The sequence below is a fragment of the Xyrauchen texanus genome, chromosome 40, assembly GCF_025860055.1.
Source record: "Xyrauchen texanus isolate HMW12.3.18 chromosome 40, RBS_HiC_50CHRs, whole genome shotgun sequence".
Taxonomy (NCBI): domain Eukaryota; kingdom Metazoa; phylum Chordata; class Actinopteri; order Cypriniformes; family Catostomidae; genus Xyrauchen; species Xyrauchen texanus.
Genome location: NC_068315.1, coordinates 25,772,520 through 25,791,732, shown reverse-complemented (window position 1 = coordinate 25,791,732; position 19,213 = coordinate 25,772,520). Strand labels below are relative to the sequence as shown.

The following is a 19,213-nucleotide window of genomic DNA, read 5'->3' as shown; positions in this document are numbered from 1 at the left end:
AATTAAACTTTATATATATATTTCAGGACTGTGTGACACTGTTTCATATTATTTCATCATAATAATTACTAGAAAAAGTTTCTCATCTAATTGACAGATTCGGCCAAATCTGAGAAGCATCCCTAAAGTGATAGTTCAACATTTAATTAATATTATATCATCATTTCCCTGCCCTCATGTTCTTCCAACCCCATGAAACTTTCTGTATTAATGCAACTTTACTTTCTGAAGATGTTAGACAGAATGTTAGCAACTGACAGTCTCAGTCACCATTCTCTTTCAAAATAAAGAGGGGAAAAAAACATGCAGTGAAAATAAATGATGATTAAGGCCAGCATTCTGTCTAACATCTCCACATCCTAAAATGGAAAATTCTCCCATCATTATTCACCCTAATGCCATCCCAGATGTGTTTTTTCTTTTTCTGCTGAACACATATATTTAGAAGAATATCTCAGCTCTTTTAGTTTATTCTAGAATGCAAGTGAATGGGTACCAAAACTTTGAGGCTCAGAAAGCACATAAAGGAATTCAAATGACACTGGTTCAATCTATGTCTTCAGAAAAGATCTGATAAGTGTGGGTGAAAAACAGATTTATATTTAAATAATTTTTTCACAAATAAATCTCCACATTCACATTCTTCTTGTGTTTTTGGTGATTCAATTCCTTGTGCATATCACCACCTGCTGGGCAGGGAGGAGAATTAATAGTAAAAAAAGGACATTTTATATGTTATAAAGTTATAGATATTTACCTGATTCTCACCCACACCTATCATATTGCTTCTGAAGTCATATTAATTACTTTTATGCTGCTTCTATGTGCTTTTTGGAGCTTCAAAGTTTTGGTCACCATTCACTTGCAATGTATGGACAAACAGAGCTGAAATATCCTTCTAAAAATCTTCATTTGTGTTCTGCAGAAGAAAGTCAGTCACACATCTGGAATGGCATAAAGGTGAGTAAATTGGAGCATTCACATTTTTGGGTGAACTATCCCCTTTAATTTGATGCATGGAAGAAAGAAGTCTTATGAGTTTGGAACAACATGGGGGTGAATGATGACAATTTCCATTATTAACAATTATATAAATAGTATTATTATTATTATTATTATTATTATTATTATTATTATTATTATTATGAATAATGCTGAATGCTATAATTTACTGGAATATAGGAGAGCAAACATCCATTACGTTATAAATGGAAGTAATTAGTTACTCACTACGTGATTATTCTTTTTACTGGATACATTCTTACTCTTACTGATTCATAAATCCACTAAAAAGTAATTGCAAAAATGGCTCCGAAATCTTACATTTGTCCTGAGAAAATATTTTGCACTAATTATTGATTACAAATATATTTGATATTTTGTTATTTAATACAATGACTTTCAGGCATTTCAAAATGGGACATAATTTTCCAAATCATTTTGCCACTGTATGTCTAAATATGATGACACTTACTGTTTGTGTATGATGTCTTGCTCATGTCCAGATGCATCTATGGATCTGATGGATAAGGAGGGGCTGACTGCGCTCAGCTGGGCATGTTTAAAAGGACATCTGTCTGTGGTCCGCTGTTTGGTGGAAAGGGGCGCGGCAACAGACCATGCAGATAAAAATGGAAGAACCGCTCTCGATCTGGCTGCCTTCTGTGGAGACTCAGATGTGGTAAGTACTTATTGTCTTTTTTTTTTACATTTGAACACTGACTAGCAATCTTTCAAATTCACAATAATTTTTATGATTTTACTTGCATCACTCTAACATATCCACTACAGAAAGCTTACGATATGCTCTCTATTGCTAAATATCTTTTGTTACTCCACTAATTCTCTCTCTGTCTCTCAGGTGCAGTTCCTGGTGGATCATGGGGCTTTGATAGAGCATGTGGACTACAGTGGGATGCGTCCTCTGGATCGGGCTGTGGGCTGCAAAAACACGTCAGTGGTGGTCGCCCTGCTTAAGAAAGGAGCAAAAATCGGTACGTCAAAGTTCACAGGGTGTATAGTGTGAGTGTGTGTTTTCATGTAGCTCAGCTTGTGCTGTGAGTGTTCTCGGCTGCTCTAGCGTGCTGCTGCACTGTGCTTTACTTTAGTTACTGCAGCTGTTATCAGTTAACATGTCTCTCTCTGTTAAGTATGACACTTTTTGCTCATGTTGAATGTGTTTTTTTATTCTGTTTATTTTATTCCTGTTTTTCTCTTGCGCTCTTTTTTTCTCTCCTTTCTCTCTGTTTATTGGTAAGAGATAGCTCAGGGGTCTCAAACAAGCAGCTCACAAACTCAGTTTTGAACATTTTGTAAGTTTGCATAACTTATAACTGCATTTAGGTTTGGCCTTTAATGGTATCATGTAGTTCCTAAAGGAACAGTCAAGATTTAATACAAGTTAAGCTCAATTAAAGCATTTGTGGCATAATGTTGATTACCACAAAAATAATTTGTACTCCTCCCTTGTTTAAAAAAAAAAAAGCAAAAATCACAGGTTACAGTGAGGCACTTGCAATAGAAGTGAATGCAACCAGCCGAAAAAAGCTATTACACAGTCTTTCAAAAGTGTAACTACAAGATATAATATTATACGTGTTAAGTAAGGGATAATGTACAGTCACCAGCTGTTATCACAAAAGAAACCTGTCAGGGTTCGCGGAGGGTAATTGTATCAGCCTGAAGGGTTTTATTTTGCAATAATAACCGGCTGACCTTTATCCTGCTTATTACACGGCTACTAAGCAGGAAAAATGGCTTGCAATATACGGATAAGCGGTCTGATACGTGGAGATGCGGCTGTTACTGAGAAAATTCCGACCACTAGATGGCGCCATTGACCAGTCAGAATCAAGTATTCCAGAGAGCTGCATAATAATATGATTTTAGTGTGATAAATTCAGAGCTTTACTACCAGTGTTTAGGTTTTAGACCCCTGAGATAGGTGATTGCTGTTAGTGCTGCTGTTATTTTGTTGTCTTATTTTAAATTTTTGATTATTTCCCACCTCTCACTGCTGCTTTTTTGTGTCCCCTATCACCTTTCTTCCTAAACCACTACATCTCTCTTCACTTCCTCTTTCACTCACCTACACACACACACACACACACATCACACTCTTCACCACCTCTGATTGTGTCATTCACTCCATTCCATTTTCCTAAACCTAATTCTCATTTACTCGCTCTTACATCCCTTGACCTCTGGCCACAGGATGTCAGACACTGCCGAGTCCTCACAAAGGAGGTAATGCTTACGCTCAGGCTGTTAGGATCTTGTTACCCTTCAGGAATCCTGACAGCTCTCTCCTCCTCTTTGTTCTGTGTTCTGGTGCTGCAGTTTTAACTAGCACTGTAAAAGTCCCCAAAAGAGTATTTAATATATACCCTTTTATAGGGTAGACAGTTACATTGTTAGCACATTGTAAATGGGAAACAGTTAAGATACAGTGAAGTTGCAACTGCCCTTTTTTTCCTGCTTTTTTCTGCGGTCTGCCTGCTTGCTGTGTCACCACCTGTCTCAATCGATCGATATGTCTGTTTGTGTCTATGTAGGGTGAACACAGGTAAAGTGGCACACTTTTTTTTTTTATGAAAAACTTTACTGTCCCACTTTGCCTGTATTCATCCTATGTATTGTGTATGTTGTGGTATTGTCTCAACGACCTTATGCAACTTTACAACATTTATTCCCATCCGGCGTTGCATTAATTTTTGCGTGAGATATTGTATTGATGACGGGAGAGTAGAACCACTCCGTAAAGCCTTCTCCAGCACATCGTAAAGACTTTCAATGGAGTTATGGTCAGGAATCTGTAGTGGCCAATTCTTGTGTGAAATTGATTCCTCATGCTCCCTGAACCACTCTTTCACAATTTGAGCCCGTTGAATCTTGGCATTATTGTCCTGGAAAATGCCCGTGCCATCAGGAAAGAAAAAAATCCATTGATGGGATAACCTGGTCATTTAGTACATTCAGGTAGTCAGCTGACTTCATTTTATTGCCGCATGACTTGTGCGTGAAATTCCCAGGAGATCAGCAGTTACAGAAACACTCAAACCAGCCCGTCTGGCACCAACAATTATCCATGTGATTATCTATTCAGCCAATCGTGTGGCAGTAGTGCAGTGCATAAAATCATTCAGCTACGGGTCAGGAGCTTCAGTTAATGTTCAGATCAACCATCAGAATGGGGAAAAATTTAATCTCAGTGATTTGGACCGTGCCGTGATTGTTGGTGCCAGTTGGGCTGGTTTGAGTATTTCTGTAACTGTTGATCTCCTGGGATTTTCACCCACAACAGTCTCTAGAATTTACTCTGAATGGTGCCAAAAACTAAAAACATCCAGTGAGTGGCAGTTCTGCAGATGGAAATGCCTTGTTGATGAGAGAGGTCAACGGAGAATGACCAGACAGGTTCGAAATTCAAGTCTACGGTAACTCAGATAACTGCTCTGTACAATTGTGGTTAGAAGAATAGCATCTCAGAAAGCAATTCTGAAATGCGGGTTGGGACTGTTTTGCTGGCACGAGGGGAACCTACACAATATTAGGCTGGTGGTTTTAATGTTGTGGCTGATCTGTAAGTGATTGTAAGAGTGCATACTGTATTTTGTTTCCCTTATCTGTTTATTAGAGCACCTGGGAGCACAGACATTTCAAAATAAGAGTCCCTGGTGTATTATGGGCTTGGTTCTTATTAAAAGTCTTGTTATGTACCAAATATTGTTTCTGGTTATTATTGGTGTTTTGGTAGCTAATGTAGCCACTGTGTCTGGGCCGCACTGTCACAGTGAGGAAGATTGTGATTTTTTTTTTTTACCACTATTAAAGTATCTAATAATCGGTCAGTCAGACTGAAGATGTTTTTTGTGTTTAAATGTCAGGTTTATTTTTTAGCAAATCTATAACACAAGTTGATATACATGGAGATAAGATACACTCAGTAGGCCTATTGTTCCAATTGGCAAATCTGTTATAAAAGTAATTATGGGTGTGCATTACCCAGTGATTTTTAACAAATGTACTTAACACATGGTAAATACAGTATGTGTGATGGCAGCCACCTACTGTACTGGCATAAAACAGCTCCCTGTTTAGTGGCACTTATTGTTAAGTCATGAATGTGCTAACATTGATCATTTGTGTCGCTTTCTATGTGAAAGTGCCATTCGTCGCTGATTTGCTCTCATAATCGCGTTGCCTTAGGTGGGCAAAGGCCTTAAAGACACACTGAAGTGCCTAGACAAGCACTGTTTGATTTGTTTTTTTCACATATTTCCAACTGAAAAAGGAACTGGGAGCAGGACATGTCAAACAACTCATTTAAAAAAAAAAAATAGCATTAGGATTTCGTTTACAGCCACACATTCACACGCACACACATAACCCTCCCCACCGCACTGCACATGGTAGGGCCACTTACCAGGGAAACATAAAAAATTATCTCAAAACCGGCCAGCTTTTCCAAAGTTTTGAGAACCAAATGATCATCTAACATCACGGTCTTTGCTTAAAATGAGGTTGGAGCCAGAGTGCCAATACAGATGAATGAGAAACAAGCTAGTACAAGATAATATATCCATTTAAATTACTTAATGAATAAACAACACTTACTAAAACTGTACATCCCAAGAAATCTCCGGCTGTGTAAAATAACAATTTGACTCATAAATGTATAGGAGCCAGATGCTCCATCATATTTTTTTTTGTCTGGAGCCCTGTTCAGAAAATAGTGGTTGTTGCTCTGTATAAATTGGAGGCATAATGTAATTCTTGCTTTTTTTATTGTTTAATGCTACCAAAACAACATAATATTTAGTCCACAATTTACACTGCCTTCGGTTTAAGAAATATTTTTAAAATGTACAATAATTTATAGATGCGTTCGCTGTGCATTAATTCAGAAATCCATGTCGGAAGATGTTATCCACAACCGTTGAGCTAGTGTCAATTTTGCAATTCCAAACAAATGCTCATGTGTATGTTGGAGGCATGAAAGCAGAATGCTGCACCTCCAAATTAGGACACACTGATTTGCAAGATTATACATGTTTATTTGTTTTGATGCAGGGATTTTGTGTGTGTGTTTGCCAGGATTCAAGGGAGTTTGCTTTGCCAATATACAGTTTATCAGGCTTACATATTTTATTGAGGGGGCTCTTATGCTAGTTTAGCAACCCTGTACAACCGGGCTTGGTTGATCTTCATGCACTCTTCAGAAGCTGTGTCAGGAGTCGACGGTGCGGCTCAGTAATGCAATTAATTAATGCAGGCCTACTAAGGGGACACTTCCCTCTAATTAGATAGTGGGTTAGGGGTTCAGCTGGCAGAAAATGTTGGGAAATCCTGTATTAGACATAGCACCCTTTTTAAGATTTTATGTTACAGGGAATGAAAGCTGAGTTCAAGCAGAAAGCATCTTTTTATCCTCATGCTGTTGTCCATACCTTCATGTGTTTAGTGTGACTTCTTTCACCCTCTGTGTTTTTCCTCTAAAACCCTTGGTTCCATTTTGACCCATTAAACATCCTGTTACCCCATAGGTCCTGCCACCTGGGCCATGGCGACATCTAAACCGGACATATTGATTATCCTACTGAGTAAACTTTTGGAGGAGGGTGATGGCTTCTACAAGGTCAGGTTTACCCCAAATTCACCTACACAGTTGTTTGCACAGTTTTACCTCCTTGGTTTATGTTTATCATCTTTTCACTTGCAGAAGGGAAAAGTGAATGAAGCAGCTCAGCGCTATCAGTATGCTCTCAAGAAATTTCCCTGTGAAGGATTAAGTGAAGACCTGAAGACCTTTAAAGAGCTCAAAGTGTCTTTGTTCCTGAACCTGTCTCGCTGTCAGAGGAAAATGAATGTGAGAATGGGACATAAATTATTTTTGTAAAATAATGATTACAAAATCTCCTTCTGATTCTTAGTGCAGCCAGTAAGGATCTGTGTGTAATACATCTGTAATACCTTATCATATCATAACATAACATAATTTGTTTTTGTTTTTCAGTAGTTTGTATTGTTGTGATACCTATTTTATTGTAAATCCTTAACTTTGTCAAATACACATCTAGAACAGATGTGTAAAATAATTATTTAATCAACCATGATAAAGAAAGAAATTACACTATATGACCAAAAGTATGTGATCACTCCCTTCTAATGAACAGGTTTTGCTATTTTAGCTAGGCCCATTACTAATAGGTGTATAAAATCAAGCATACAACCAAGCAATCTCCTTAGACAAACACTTTCTGTTCCAGCATGACAGCGAGGTCCAAAAAGTAATTATTTACTGAGTCTGGTGTGAAAGAACATGACTGGACTGCACAGACATGAACCCCATTTAACAGTTTTGAATTAAATTGGAATGCAGACAGCAAGCCAGACCCCATCATCCAACACCAGTACCTGACTTCACTCATGCTCTTTTGTCTGATTAGCTGCTTTTCCGCTATCACGCCAGTGCGAGGCAGGGTTACAAACTGGCAAGCCGAGGCAAACAGCCTCAGACCTAGAGCCACAAGACCAAAATAGATTTGCATCCCCATCATCTGGCCAATAGACCCACAGCGTTGCCCTAAAACTCACCCCTATTATGCCGCCCTGGTGCCAACTTCACACACCTCGCCCATTTCACAAGCAAAAAGAAAGCTCAAGCTTAGGTATCATGATATCTAGTTATCTAGAATATTGAGTTTATATCGAATGTAAACATTAGCTAGCTAGCCAGATAAATTAGTGATATAAACTCACCGACTGTAACTGCCATGATGTCCCGAGTGGTCTCTCCACTAACAGCGGGAAAATGTCCAAGCACACCATCTATGAAAGTTCACCAAACAATGGAATGTAATTTCTGGCACATTGTGAATTTTAACGGATTTGTACTATGCACCCCCCTTCCCTCACCTCCCCCCGAACCTGTACCATTGTGCACCAGATACATATTCTGACAAGTTCTACGAAACTCTGCCAATGACACTGAACCCGCCTCAATCCCCGGTTGGCCATTGGCCCAGAGACAGCCCCGAGCCAGCACGATGAAGCCTGGAAGTGTCAGTGGGAATGCAACTTGCCCTGGAATGCACTAGCACTCCCTCATTTGGCCCAATTGTGGAAATTCGTCTATTGAGAGCAAATCCATATAGTCCAGTTCTAACTAGTAGAAAGCCCTCTCAAAATAGTGGAAGCTGCAAAAGAAGGATTTACTCCCTATTAATGCCACTGGTATTTAAAATAAATGTTCAAAAAGCACCAGCAAGTTTGGGTGTTCACATATTTAGTAGATGTAGAGTATGTCATGTAGGGTAGATTCCTTGCTTAACTGAGGATAAAATAATTTAAATTATCAATATCTGGTGGAAATTTCTTGGTTCTGCCCACAGGACTTTGATATGGCAGAAGAGTTTGCTACCAAGGCCTTGGAGCTGAAGCCCAAATCATATGAGGCTTACTATGCTAGAGCCCGTGCTAAGCGTAGCACCAGGTAGGGGTCTTCCATTACTTTCATTATTTTCACATCAAGTTACTTCAAGGTGGTTATATATTCCCATTTTCCACTCTAAAGGCAATTCGTTGAAGCACTAGAAGACCTGAGGGAAGCCATAAAGCTGTGTCCAAACAATCGTGAGATCCAGCGACTTCTTCAGCGTGTGGAGGAGGAACTCAGACAAGTTACCCAACCCGAGGAGCTGGAGCTTGAGCCTCCTCCATCTCCACCTCCATCTCCCTTACCAGTTGAGGAGGATGAGGAGCCCCCTCATCATACCCCTCCCCCAGAGCCAAGACTGGATGACATGGAACCTGTTCAGGACTTGTTTGAAGATGACGACTTTTTGGAACAAGAGCTAGAGGCTGTGTCTCTTGGCCTTGCCTCTGATATTCGCTCAAACACCTCCAGCCTGGCAATTATGCGAAGTCCTCCCCTTTCTCCAGCCCATCATGACACAGGCTACCTATCTGGTAGGCAGGCTTTTGAGTTCCACCCCAGCTCCTCCTCCATGTCATCCCCTACCCATCATAGTTACCAGTCCACCTCCCCGTGCATCTCCCCTACATATCAAAACTCCCACTACCGCCACAGTCCACCCCATACATCGCCTGCCCGTTTCAGCCCTCCACCCATGGGCAGTGGAGGGAACAAGGCGATGGACTACCAGAGGCCTCCACCCTCTCCTCTTCCGCGTGGATTCAGGGCAAGCCCTCCAGTAGAGAGTGTTGGTTTATATCGATCCCAGTCTGGCTCTCCAGTCCGCTACCAGCAGGAGCCTCTAACTAGCCGACCTAAATCACCACTGTTGAAGATGAGTAGCCAACGTTCCTTCCAGCTCCAGTCACAGCCTTCCCAGTCCAGCCAGCACCACCAGGCTCAGGGTCTCCGCCTGCAGCCCTCTATGGCACAGATTGTCCGCACTAACCAGCCCAGTAACAATGCATACAGCCAGATGGCTCACCCACTCAGTAGTAGGTACCAGGGTAGTTCCATGGATGTGGACAGGGAACGAGAGCGGGAGGCCAGACTGGTGTACCAGCCCTCCCTGGATGGCCGATCCATGTCACAAGTGCAATCCAGCCTTAGAGTGGGAGCACTTTGTCAGCATGGAGGCCGAGGTGGACCTGGTGGGGTTCTAGAATCAAATTTGGGGAAAGAAGAACATCCTCAACGTCCTGCTTCAGCTTATCGTTCCACCACAGGGGGACCTGGGGGCATGCGCTTCAGCCAAACACCCCAGATTAGTCGCAGTCAGTCAGCGGCATACTACCCTGTCTTAAAGCATGAACATGAGAGGGCAGTGGCAGCCTCTGCTCTGCCATCATGCCAGCTGGGCTCTCCTGAGATCCCTCACCTTGTGCGTAGGCCTATCAGTGCCAACACAAGTGACCTGAAGCAGCATGTGCCACCCCCCAGACCACTGATACATTCCCAGAGTGTAAATCTTCGCTTCTCCCCATCTAGCACTAATATATCCTCAGGCTCCAGCTGCAATCTAGCCCCTGGCTTTAGACCCTCCTCCTCCATGGCCCAAATGGAAATCCCATTGCAAGTTGCATATGAACGAAGCTTTGATGAGGCATCTGCTCTGTCTCCCTCTCAGAGCGGGCTCTACGTGGGTGAACCCGCTCGATCTCGGTCCACGCCGTTCATGGGAGTTATTGACAAGACTGCAAGGACTCAACAGCAGTACCTTCACCAGCCTTCCCGTGCTTGGCCTGTGTCATCCCTGGAATCGGTCATCACTAGCCCCACATCACCTGGCAATTTGATCCATCAGGCCTCCACTGCTTCCTCCTACAGCCCACCTACTTCTCTAGGCAATATTGCCTACTACAATAAGACCAATAATGCCCAAAATGGACACATTCTGGAGGAGGACTTCTATCCCCAGCCGCAGCCCTCCTCCCAGGGCATGCTCGCCAATGGAGGGGCCCGTGATCGAGACCTCCTGGAGCGGGTTAGCCAGGTGCCCACATACCAGGATGTTAAAGTGGCACGGACGATGCCTGTGGCACAGGCATACCAGGAGAACATGTACCGCCAGCTTTCCCGTGATTCCAGACAAGGTCCCACCTCGCCCATCAAACCAAAGAGACCCTTTGTGGAGTCAAACGTTTAATAGACACCCAAAAGTGTGGGCACAAAGATGTGTGTGGAAGTGAATATTTATGTCAGTTCTTATGTGAGGGACTGTGTAGGTCCAAGATATTAAAAACAGTTTTTCTTATATATAGAAATAAGCATAGGAAATATACTTTTAATGAACTACAAAAAATGCAGTGTTAAAAGTTCTGTACAAATATCTGTGCCTATTTAAGGTTAACTAAATCTATTGTTAAAAACCTAGTTTTTAGAACTTGGGTGGTGGGCAGGTTCCAAAAACCCTGAAAGCACCCATTTGGAGTGTTAGAATACAAGTAAAAATGTTCTTTAAAACTGCACATTATAAAAAAAGCACATTTCTTGACGTTTGGCGAGGCCTACAAAGAGGATTTGTGTATCTTGCCATTGTTCCCAGTACTAAAATGTATTATAAAGGGCATCTATGTGTTAAACTCATTCCCTTTCTTAATCTTTCTCGCTCTTCCCAATGAAACTAAACAAAACTGCTTGGCTTTCTGGACATCACAATGTTGGATTGTTCAATACTGTAAAAAGTGAAGAAAAAAAATATGTTTCAGAAAGTCTCAACTGTAGTTACAGAAGGAAAAATACATATTTATAATTAAGTTATATGATGTATAGAAATATTAGAGCAGTTTTTGTGACAGTTGTATTTATTTTATTTTTTTATGTATTGATTTTGCCTTTGGAAAGGGTATGAAATATTTTCAAAATGATGATTTAGAGTTTGTGACAAGAGATTATTATCTTTACAGTTATTAACTTACAGTTCTGGCTCCTAGGCAAAAACGATGTGTGTGTCAATAATATTATTGCCTTCTTGGGAATAAGCTAATTTAATATGGTATTTTTCAACTAACCATCAAATTCTGTGGATATCTCTTTTGTTCTTATTAACAAGATTAGCTCAGTTAATTACCAAGCACTGGAGTGGCAAAACTGCCATATTTCAAGTAAAACGAATGTATCACACCATAGACGTCTTATAAACTCTACAGTATGTATACTACGCAACACAATGTTTCAGGGGAGTTTGAAAAGTTAGTAATAGAATTTCTTTTTATTTCTTTATTGTTTTAAGAAATTAATTATTACATTTTCAAAGAGAAGCATCAGTATATCAAGTGAAGTATGTTTGTTTTAACTTGAACTGTTTTTGTAATTTTGAGCTGCACTGATAGTCTGTGACATTCTGGAGAAAGAAAGCACTTTATTCATTTGTAAGGATTGTATGGAATGTGAATACTGGGGGTTTGGAGATGTTTTTTTTTTTTAATCTGGGATGAAACATAGTTACTAACAAACATTCAGTGAACACTGGAGAATAACCTGTGATTAGTTGTACTAGAAAACAAAATAGCAGTCATTGTACTTGGTGCAATTCTCATTTTTAAAGCAAATGAATGAACAGTAATATAAAATAACAGAATTATGTTTTTAAAAAGATAAAAATGTGTATATAATAGCCTTTATAGAGCACAGTGTACTTGCTGTATATAGTAGCCAAATGTGTTTATGCATACAAAATCCTGCTCTCTGCAAACGCCAAATGCAACTTAAATTATTCTCAAGTGTCAGTTTAGTGGCATCACACACTCTCCCAAAATGCAAACCAGCTGTTTTGAAATAGTGTATTTGTGGTGTAAAATACATATTCAGCTAGTTCCCTTTGAAGTTCTCAGCTTCAGAATGCAGCATTATTAACATGCAGAACTAACTGTGGCTTTGGTCAGATCTCAAAAACGCAGTATATGGACAGATACCATATTCACATTTCCACTGTTGATAGTGTAAACCTGCTTAAATCGAGAGGGGAAGATAAGCTAAGTAAATACAAAAATAGAGGCAACACTTCTTGAGAATACAGGACTCTAGTGATGGTCTATTTAGCAGTTTTCAGTGCAAGCTATTTTTGCTGTACATAATTTGATGCATGATTTATCCTCCATCCCCCCCACAAAGCTGACAGGTACAGATATTCAAGAATCTGTTCTATGTCTGAAGCCGAAAGAGGACAGAAAATCTCACCTCTCATCACCACCAAACACAACAGTAGAGACATGGCCATTCTTTTTAGTTTTCAGTTGAGATTTGAGTTGACTTTATTGTATTTGCTTGCTAAGCAGAGTTTCTCATCTGTAAATGTAAGCTTTCAGAGCGCTGTGACAACGTTCAATGACTTCAATAAATCAGAATGTGGTTTTATCATGTCATTGGTCATTTTTATAGAGTTCATTTAAAGTTCATGTATAAAGAAATACATAACAGTAGTCAAGCTTAAATGTGTCTTTCACTTATTGAGACAGACAGAACTACAATATTTTTCCCTTCAGTGGCAATGAATCAAACCATTAGTGACGGACGACAAAACAAGAAAAATAATCCCATAGACTTGCATGGACAGAGGACCACCAGCTACGTAAATGACATATTTTGGCTTCAAAAGGCAAAGAATTTGTAGCACTTTATCTAGGAACTAGGACATCATATAAATTTGGGAATCGTTTCTTTTCACTCTGGGCAGTAAGCAATGCTCTAGAAACCACATTGAACATCTTAGCAACTGCCTAGCAGCAGAGCACCTTGGCAATAGTTTAGCAAATACTGGTGTGAAAAAAAAGTTATCAGGCCAACTCCAAAATCAGAAAAATCTAGTTTTTTTTTAGATAGATTATTTTGCTATTAAAAAGAAGAGAGAGAGAGAACATTTTAATGTCTGTACATGTATTCAGTTTTTCTCAAACTGAAAAGACTAAATAGACTGAGTGAAAAATGTATTTAGAACACATTCTGTTCTTCAAAGAACAATAACTTAAGAAACATTTTTGTGCTAATCAAAGGTCACGGTTCTCTTGGCACAAGGCACAATCTAAATTTGAACTTGTAAATAGAACACCAGAAATTATTTATTCTCGAGCTGCTTCTTTTTGGGTCATGGACTTAATTTTGATGGCTAGTTACCTGTTGCCTGTTTTTTTTTCTTTTTTTCTCCCAATTTGGAATGCCCAATACCGAATGTGCTCCATGTCCTCGTGGTGGCATAGTGACTCACCTAAATCCCGGTGGCAGAGAATTAATCTCAGCTGCCTCCATGTCTGAGACCGTCAACCCGTGCATCTTATCACGTGGCTTGTTGAGCGTGTTACCATGGAGACACCGCACACGTGGAGTCTTCACGCTATTCTCCGCAGCATACACACACAACTCAACACGTGCCCCACCGAGAGCGAACCACATTATAGCGACCACAAGGAGGTTACCCCGTGTAACTCTATCCTCCCTAGCAACTGGGCCAATTTGGTTGCTTAGGAGGCCTGGCTGGAGTCACTCAGCACACCCTGGATTCGAACTAGCGAACTCTGGTAGCCAGAGTCTTTTCTACTGAGCTACCCAAGTCCCCTGGTTGCCTGATTTAATGATGATCAGTAGCGTACCATCTCTGGTATTCACTTTTAATCCCTATTGGTTTTGGCTGTTAGAAGATGCACAAATCCTGGTACTAAAACCATGACTACCTGTGGCACAATTGTGTGTTTAATCAGAATCAGAAAAAGCATTATTGCCAAGTATGTTTTTTACGCATAGAAGGAATTTGTTTTGGTGTTGTAGGTGCGTGTCACACATTCTCTAATATAAAAAAACAAGTATTAAAATATAAGCAATATAAATATGTCCACACAGAATATATTAAAAGTAAGAATAAAAATAAAAGAGCAGCAGAGTAAGTACAGTGGCATGTAGAGCCAGAGGTGGAGAGTGTCAGGGTGGGTACCGGGCCTTGTTGAAAAGGCAAGTGGCGCATGGGAAGAAACTGTTCTTGTGGCGTGAGGTTTTTGTCCTGATGGACCTCAGCCTTCTGCCAGAGGGGAGTGTCTCAAAGAGATTGTGGCCGGGGTGGGAGAGATCAGCCACAATCTTTCCAGCACGCTTCAGGGTCCTGGAGGCGTTCAGGTCCTGGAGTGGCAGCAGATTGCAGCCAATCACCATCTCTGCAGACCGGATGACACGCTGCAGTCTGCCCTTGACCTTGGCAGTAGTAGCAGCGTACCAGATAGTGATGGAGGATGTGAGGATGGACTTGTTGGTGGCTGTGTAGAAGTGCACCATCATTGTCTTTGGCAGGTTGAATTTCTTCAGCTGCCGCAGGAAGTACATTCTCTGTTGTGCTTTCTTGATGATGATTCACTTGAGGTCCTTGGAGATGATAGTTCCCAGGAAGCGGAAAGACTCCACAGTGTCGATTGTGGAGTCACAGAGGGTGATGGGGGCAGGTGCAGGTGAGGCTGAGTTCTTCCTGAAGTCCACAACCATTTCCACTGTCTTTAGAGTGTTGAGCTAAAGGTTGTTTTGATTGCACAAGGTCACCAGGTGGTCAACCTCCCACCTGTAGGCAGACTCGTCACCATCAGAGATGAGTCCGATGAGGGAGGTGTCGTCCGCGAACTTCAGGAACTTGACAGACTAGTCACTGGAGGTGCAGCTGTTAGTATCCTGGGAGAAGAGCAGAGGAGTGCTAATGGTCTGTGAGTCGGAGACGTGTTTCCCCAGCTTCACATGCTTGCACGTGACGTGTCTCCAGTGAGGTGTTGAAAATGTCTGTGAACACTGGAGACAGCTGATCAGCACAGTGCTTCAAGCTGGATGGGGAGACAGCATCTGGTCCAGCAGCTTTCCGGGGGTTCTGTCTCCTGAAGTGTTGTTGACGTCCCTCTCATGGATGGAAAGAGTCGTCACTGAGGTGGGTGGGGGGGTGGAGGGGGGTACCTTTAAGGTGGGCATTGGTGGGGGTGCCCAGGCCCCTGCTGAGGTGGGGGAGGTGGAGGTGATGCACTGTAGCTGGAGCTGTTGGAAGGTGTCGTGGGGGATGGTTTCAGGACTGTCCCTTTGTTGGGAGGTGTCGTGGGGAATGGTTACAGGACTGTCCCTTTGTCTTTCAAAGCGGCAGTAGAACTCGTTCAGGTCATTGGCTAGGCATTGGTCGTTGATGGCCTGGGGGGCTTTAGGCTTGTAGTTGGTGATCTGCCTGAGTCCTTTCCAGACAGATGCAGAGTCGTTGGCTGAGAGCTGGTGTTGGAGCTTCTCAGAGTACCGTCGCTTAGCCTCTTTCACCGCCTTGCTAAACTTGTACTTCGCCTCTTTAAATCTGTCTTTGTCCCTACTCCTGAAGGCCTCTTCCTTCTCAAACCTTAACCTTCTGAGTTTGGCTGTAAACCAGGGTTTGTCATTGTTCTAACTCACCCTGGTTCGTGATGGAACACAACAGTCCTCACAGAAGCTGATATATGACGTCACAGCCTCTGTGTACTCATCCAGACTGTTTGTAGCAGTCCTGAACACGCCCCAGTCAGTAGAGTCAAAAAGAACAGGGAATAGAAGAGAAGAAGAGGAGCATTGGGCAGAGGACAACTGCTGATGTGGTGAAGGGCCATGGACAAGCGGGCCAGACAGAGAGTCCTGGGGACCCAGGGAAGAGCCCATCCACCTGGCTTCCAATACTGTGCAAGTTCAAAGCCCAGTTGAAGGTTCAAGGCATCAAGGTTCAAAGAGGAGAAGGGAGTGGTGTCCATACGGACACACTGTGGGTGAGAACCCCACCTCTTAGCCAGTGAGACAGACCTGTGGTTCAGAGTATAAGAGTGTTAGATAAGATTACGATGAAAAAACAGACTTGTCCATACAGATTAGCCTTCGACCAACTAATACAAATACACAACATGTCTTAATTTCTGCTTGTGACTTTTAGAGGCCTTATATGTCATAATTAAATGAATAGTTCACCCAAAAATTTTAATTATCATAGGAGGATCATTCTGCTGCTTTACCTGGGCCAGTTTCACAGGTGGACTGGAACTGTTGAATTTTTGGTGGGTTTTTAGAAAACAATCCAGATTCTCCTATAATAGGACCCTGTCATGTTGTGAAGATTAAAGAAATATTTCACCCAAAAATGAAAATTCTCTCATCATTTACTCACCCCCCTGACATCCCAGATGTGTATGACTTTCTTTATTCTGCAGAACAAAAATGAAGAATGTGACAGGGTGGAGGGCGGGGCCGGGTCGTGATTATACACACCCGGTCCCTTATCAGGCTAATTAAGCCTCCGAGAGGGATAAAGGCCGATTGCGGACGGTGGTGCGACGAGAGAGAGATTGTTTGCGGACATGTCCGTCGTGTGTGTGTTTGTCTTTTGTTTAAGTTAATCATTAAAATATTGTTTATAACGCCAGGCCAGTTCTCGCCTCCTCCTTTCCATTGAACTGCTTAACAAAGATATTTAGAAGAATATTTCAGCACTGTACGTCCATGCATTTCAAGTGAATGGATTCCAAAATTTTTAAGCTCCAAAATCCCCATGAATCATGACTTCATGAAGCTCAGTTACAATGCTCAAGATCATCAATATCAATATCATTATTTACCAAATTAATCTTTTTACAGCCTATAAATTCACCCGATTAAGAATTGTGTGTGTATATATTTCACCAGATGAGGTTTTTTATTATTATTCACAAAATTTGAAGTTAGAGACTAAATGTATGCGCTGACAGGGCACATTTCCATGGCCGCATTTTTCTTTTCATGGCCTCTCTGCAACTTAGACCACTTGCATTGTTCTAAAAAAAAAAATAATTTGCATTGAAATGAGGATAAAATTATGGATGAATAGACATTGCTTGTTTTTAAATGATCTCCAGAGGCTGCTGTTTTACTGTAGAACCAATTTGTTCTAACTGTAGAATCCTCTGGAGAAGGACCATGAATGGAATAAAAAAAGAATATTGGGAACTATAAGCATTGATTTTTGTCAATAACTGACGGTTCCAAAATGCAACTATCGGGGCACAGATTCATCGGTAAAACCGTTTCATAGGTCAACCTGTAGTACTCACCAAGACAGATCAATCCCAATGTTTTGCAGGGCAGCGTGCAGCAGATGTGCTCCAAAGAGCAGAGACATGCTGTTGCGTAGGAAGAACAACAGAGGGCGACATACAGGCACGGTTCGGCTCAGATAAACCTGTGGAAAAGTACATGAAGTCTCCAGACCTGTCCTGTCACTGTTTTATCTTACCATGTCTAAAATAACTACAGCCTCACTCCTGTATTTATGCTTTTTGGATTTTAAACAACGACACTTGAAAAATTATTACATTGTTATTCATGTGTAATAGCCTCCCTAAATAGGTATCTTCTTATGTGACAAAGGTTTTACCTGTCAGAAGACCTGCAATGGCTTGATGAGGGAAGTGAGCCAAGATGAAGATTCGAGAAAGACCAACACATCCCCAAAAAAAAATGCATAGAACAGATACGGCAATGCAGCTTAGACTATACTGTAAGAGAGAGAAAAAGGATTAGATTATCTTTACATAAAGGCCCTTATTGATCTCAGACATGTTTTGACCCCACTGTAAATACTGCTATTTGAAAACGATTACATTTACATTTACATTTATGCATTTGGCAGACGCTTTTATCCAAAGCGACTTACAGTGCAATTATTACAGGGACAATCCCCCCGGAGCAACCTGGAGTTAAGTGCCTTGCTCAAGGACACAATGGTGGTGACCGTGGGGTTTGAACCAGTGACCTTCTGATTAACAGCCCTGTGCTTTACCCACTACGCCACCACCACTCCAATGATTACCAAAGAGCGTGATATGTGAACCCTGGAAGACAGATCTGCCTGTGCAAGAATGAGAGAAGGATGCCAGGGAAGAGATGATCACCTACCAGACAGCTCCTGTGACCATGGCATGATCTGAGGGACTGCCTAAAAGAGAGAGTCGCCTGGACACTTTGTCTTGACATCTGGAAATGGTTCACGTAGTGTCATCCAGAAAAGAGGATCACTCTGCTGCTTTACCTGGGCCAGTTTCACATCTGGACTGGAACTGTTGAACTTTTGGTGTTTTTTTAAAAAACAATCCACATTTTCCTATCCACCAATAAGGCCTCTCCCCAAATGGGATCCTGTCACGTTGTGAAGATTAAAGAAATAGTTCAACTAAACTTCTCTCATCATTTACTCACCCTCATACCTTTCCAGATGTGTATGACTTTTTTCTTCAGCAGATCATGAAGATTTTTTGAAGAATATCTCAGCTCTGTAGGTCCATACAATGCAAGTGAATGGTGACCAAAACTTTGAAGCTCCAAAAAGCACACAAAGGCAGCAAAAAATTAATCCATACGATTTCAGTGGTTTAATCAAAGTCTTTTGAAGTTACCCAGTCGGTTTTGGGTGAGAACAGACTAAAATGAAATTTATTTTTCACTATAAATCTTGAAAACAGCGGTCTCCTTTAAGATCATAATTTCAAGCTTCATTACACTTCCTAGCACCATCTAGGACTCTGCCGGAGATCTTATAGTACTAAGAAAACATCCTTTGTGGTTCTATCTAGGGTCTATTTTAATGAGAATTTCAATTTAAAACAAACGTAAACAACCATAGACACATATGCCACACGGCCGCATCCATCTCTCTCTCAAACGGGCGTCTCCGGCTGCCCTTTATCTCGCTCTCCCGCTGATCAGCTGATTCAACGGAGACCATGCTCCATCATGGCCTGGCGTCAT

The 19,213-nt window shown here is 41.4% G+C and overlaps 1 protein-coding gene and 1 pseudogene across 4 annotated transcripts in view; one reads left to right on the top strand and one right to left on the bottom strand.

The window, feature by feature from the left end:
- The window catches only part of LOC127633782 (protein TANC2-like), a 203,351-nt gene extending 190,530 nt beyond the window's left edge, over positions 1-12,821 (top strand). For 2 of the 4 annotated variants that reach the window (XM_052113089.1, XM_052113091.1), the window contains 7 exons: positions 1,506-1,681; positions 1,862-1,994; positions 3,214-3,246; positions 6,546-6,637; positions 6,722-6,868; positions 8,394-8,494; positions 8,576-12,821. In XM_052113089.1, coding sequence (XP_051969049.1) covers positions 1,506-1,681; positions 1,862-1,994; positions 3,214-3,246; positions 6,546-6,637; positions 6,722-6,868; positions 8,394-8,494; positions 8,576-10,622 — 2,729 coding nt within the window. In that variant the 3' untranslated portion in view covers positions 10,623-12,821. The remainder of the gene's footprint in view (positions 1-1,505; positions 1,682-1,861; positions 1,995-3,213; positions 3,247-6,545; positions 6,638-6,721; positions 6,869-8,393; positions 8,495-8,575) is intronic. The other 2 variants (XM_052113090.1, XM_052113092.1) reach the window with 1 other exon arrangement.
- A 1,258-nt stretch (positions 12,822-14,079) lies between these two features.
- Positions 14,080-19,213, bottom strand: LOC127633328 (glucose-6-phosphatase 3-like; annotated as a pseudogene).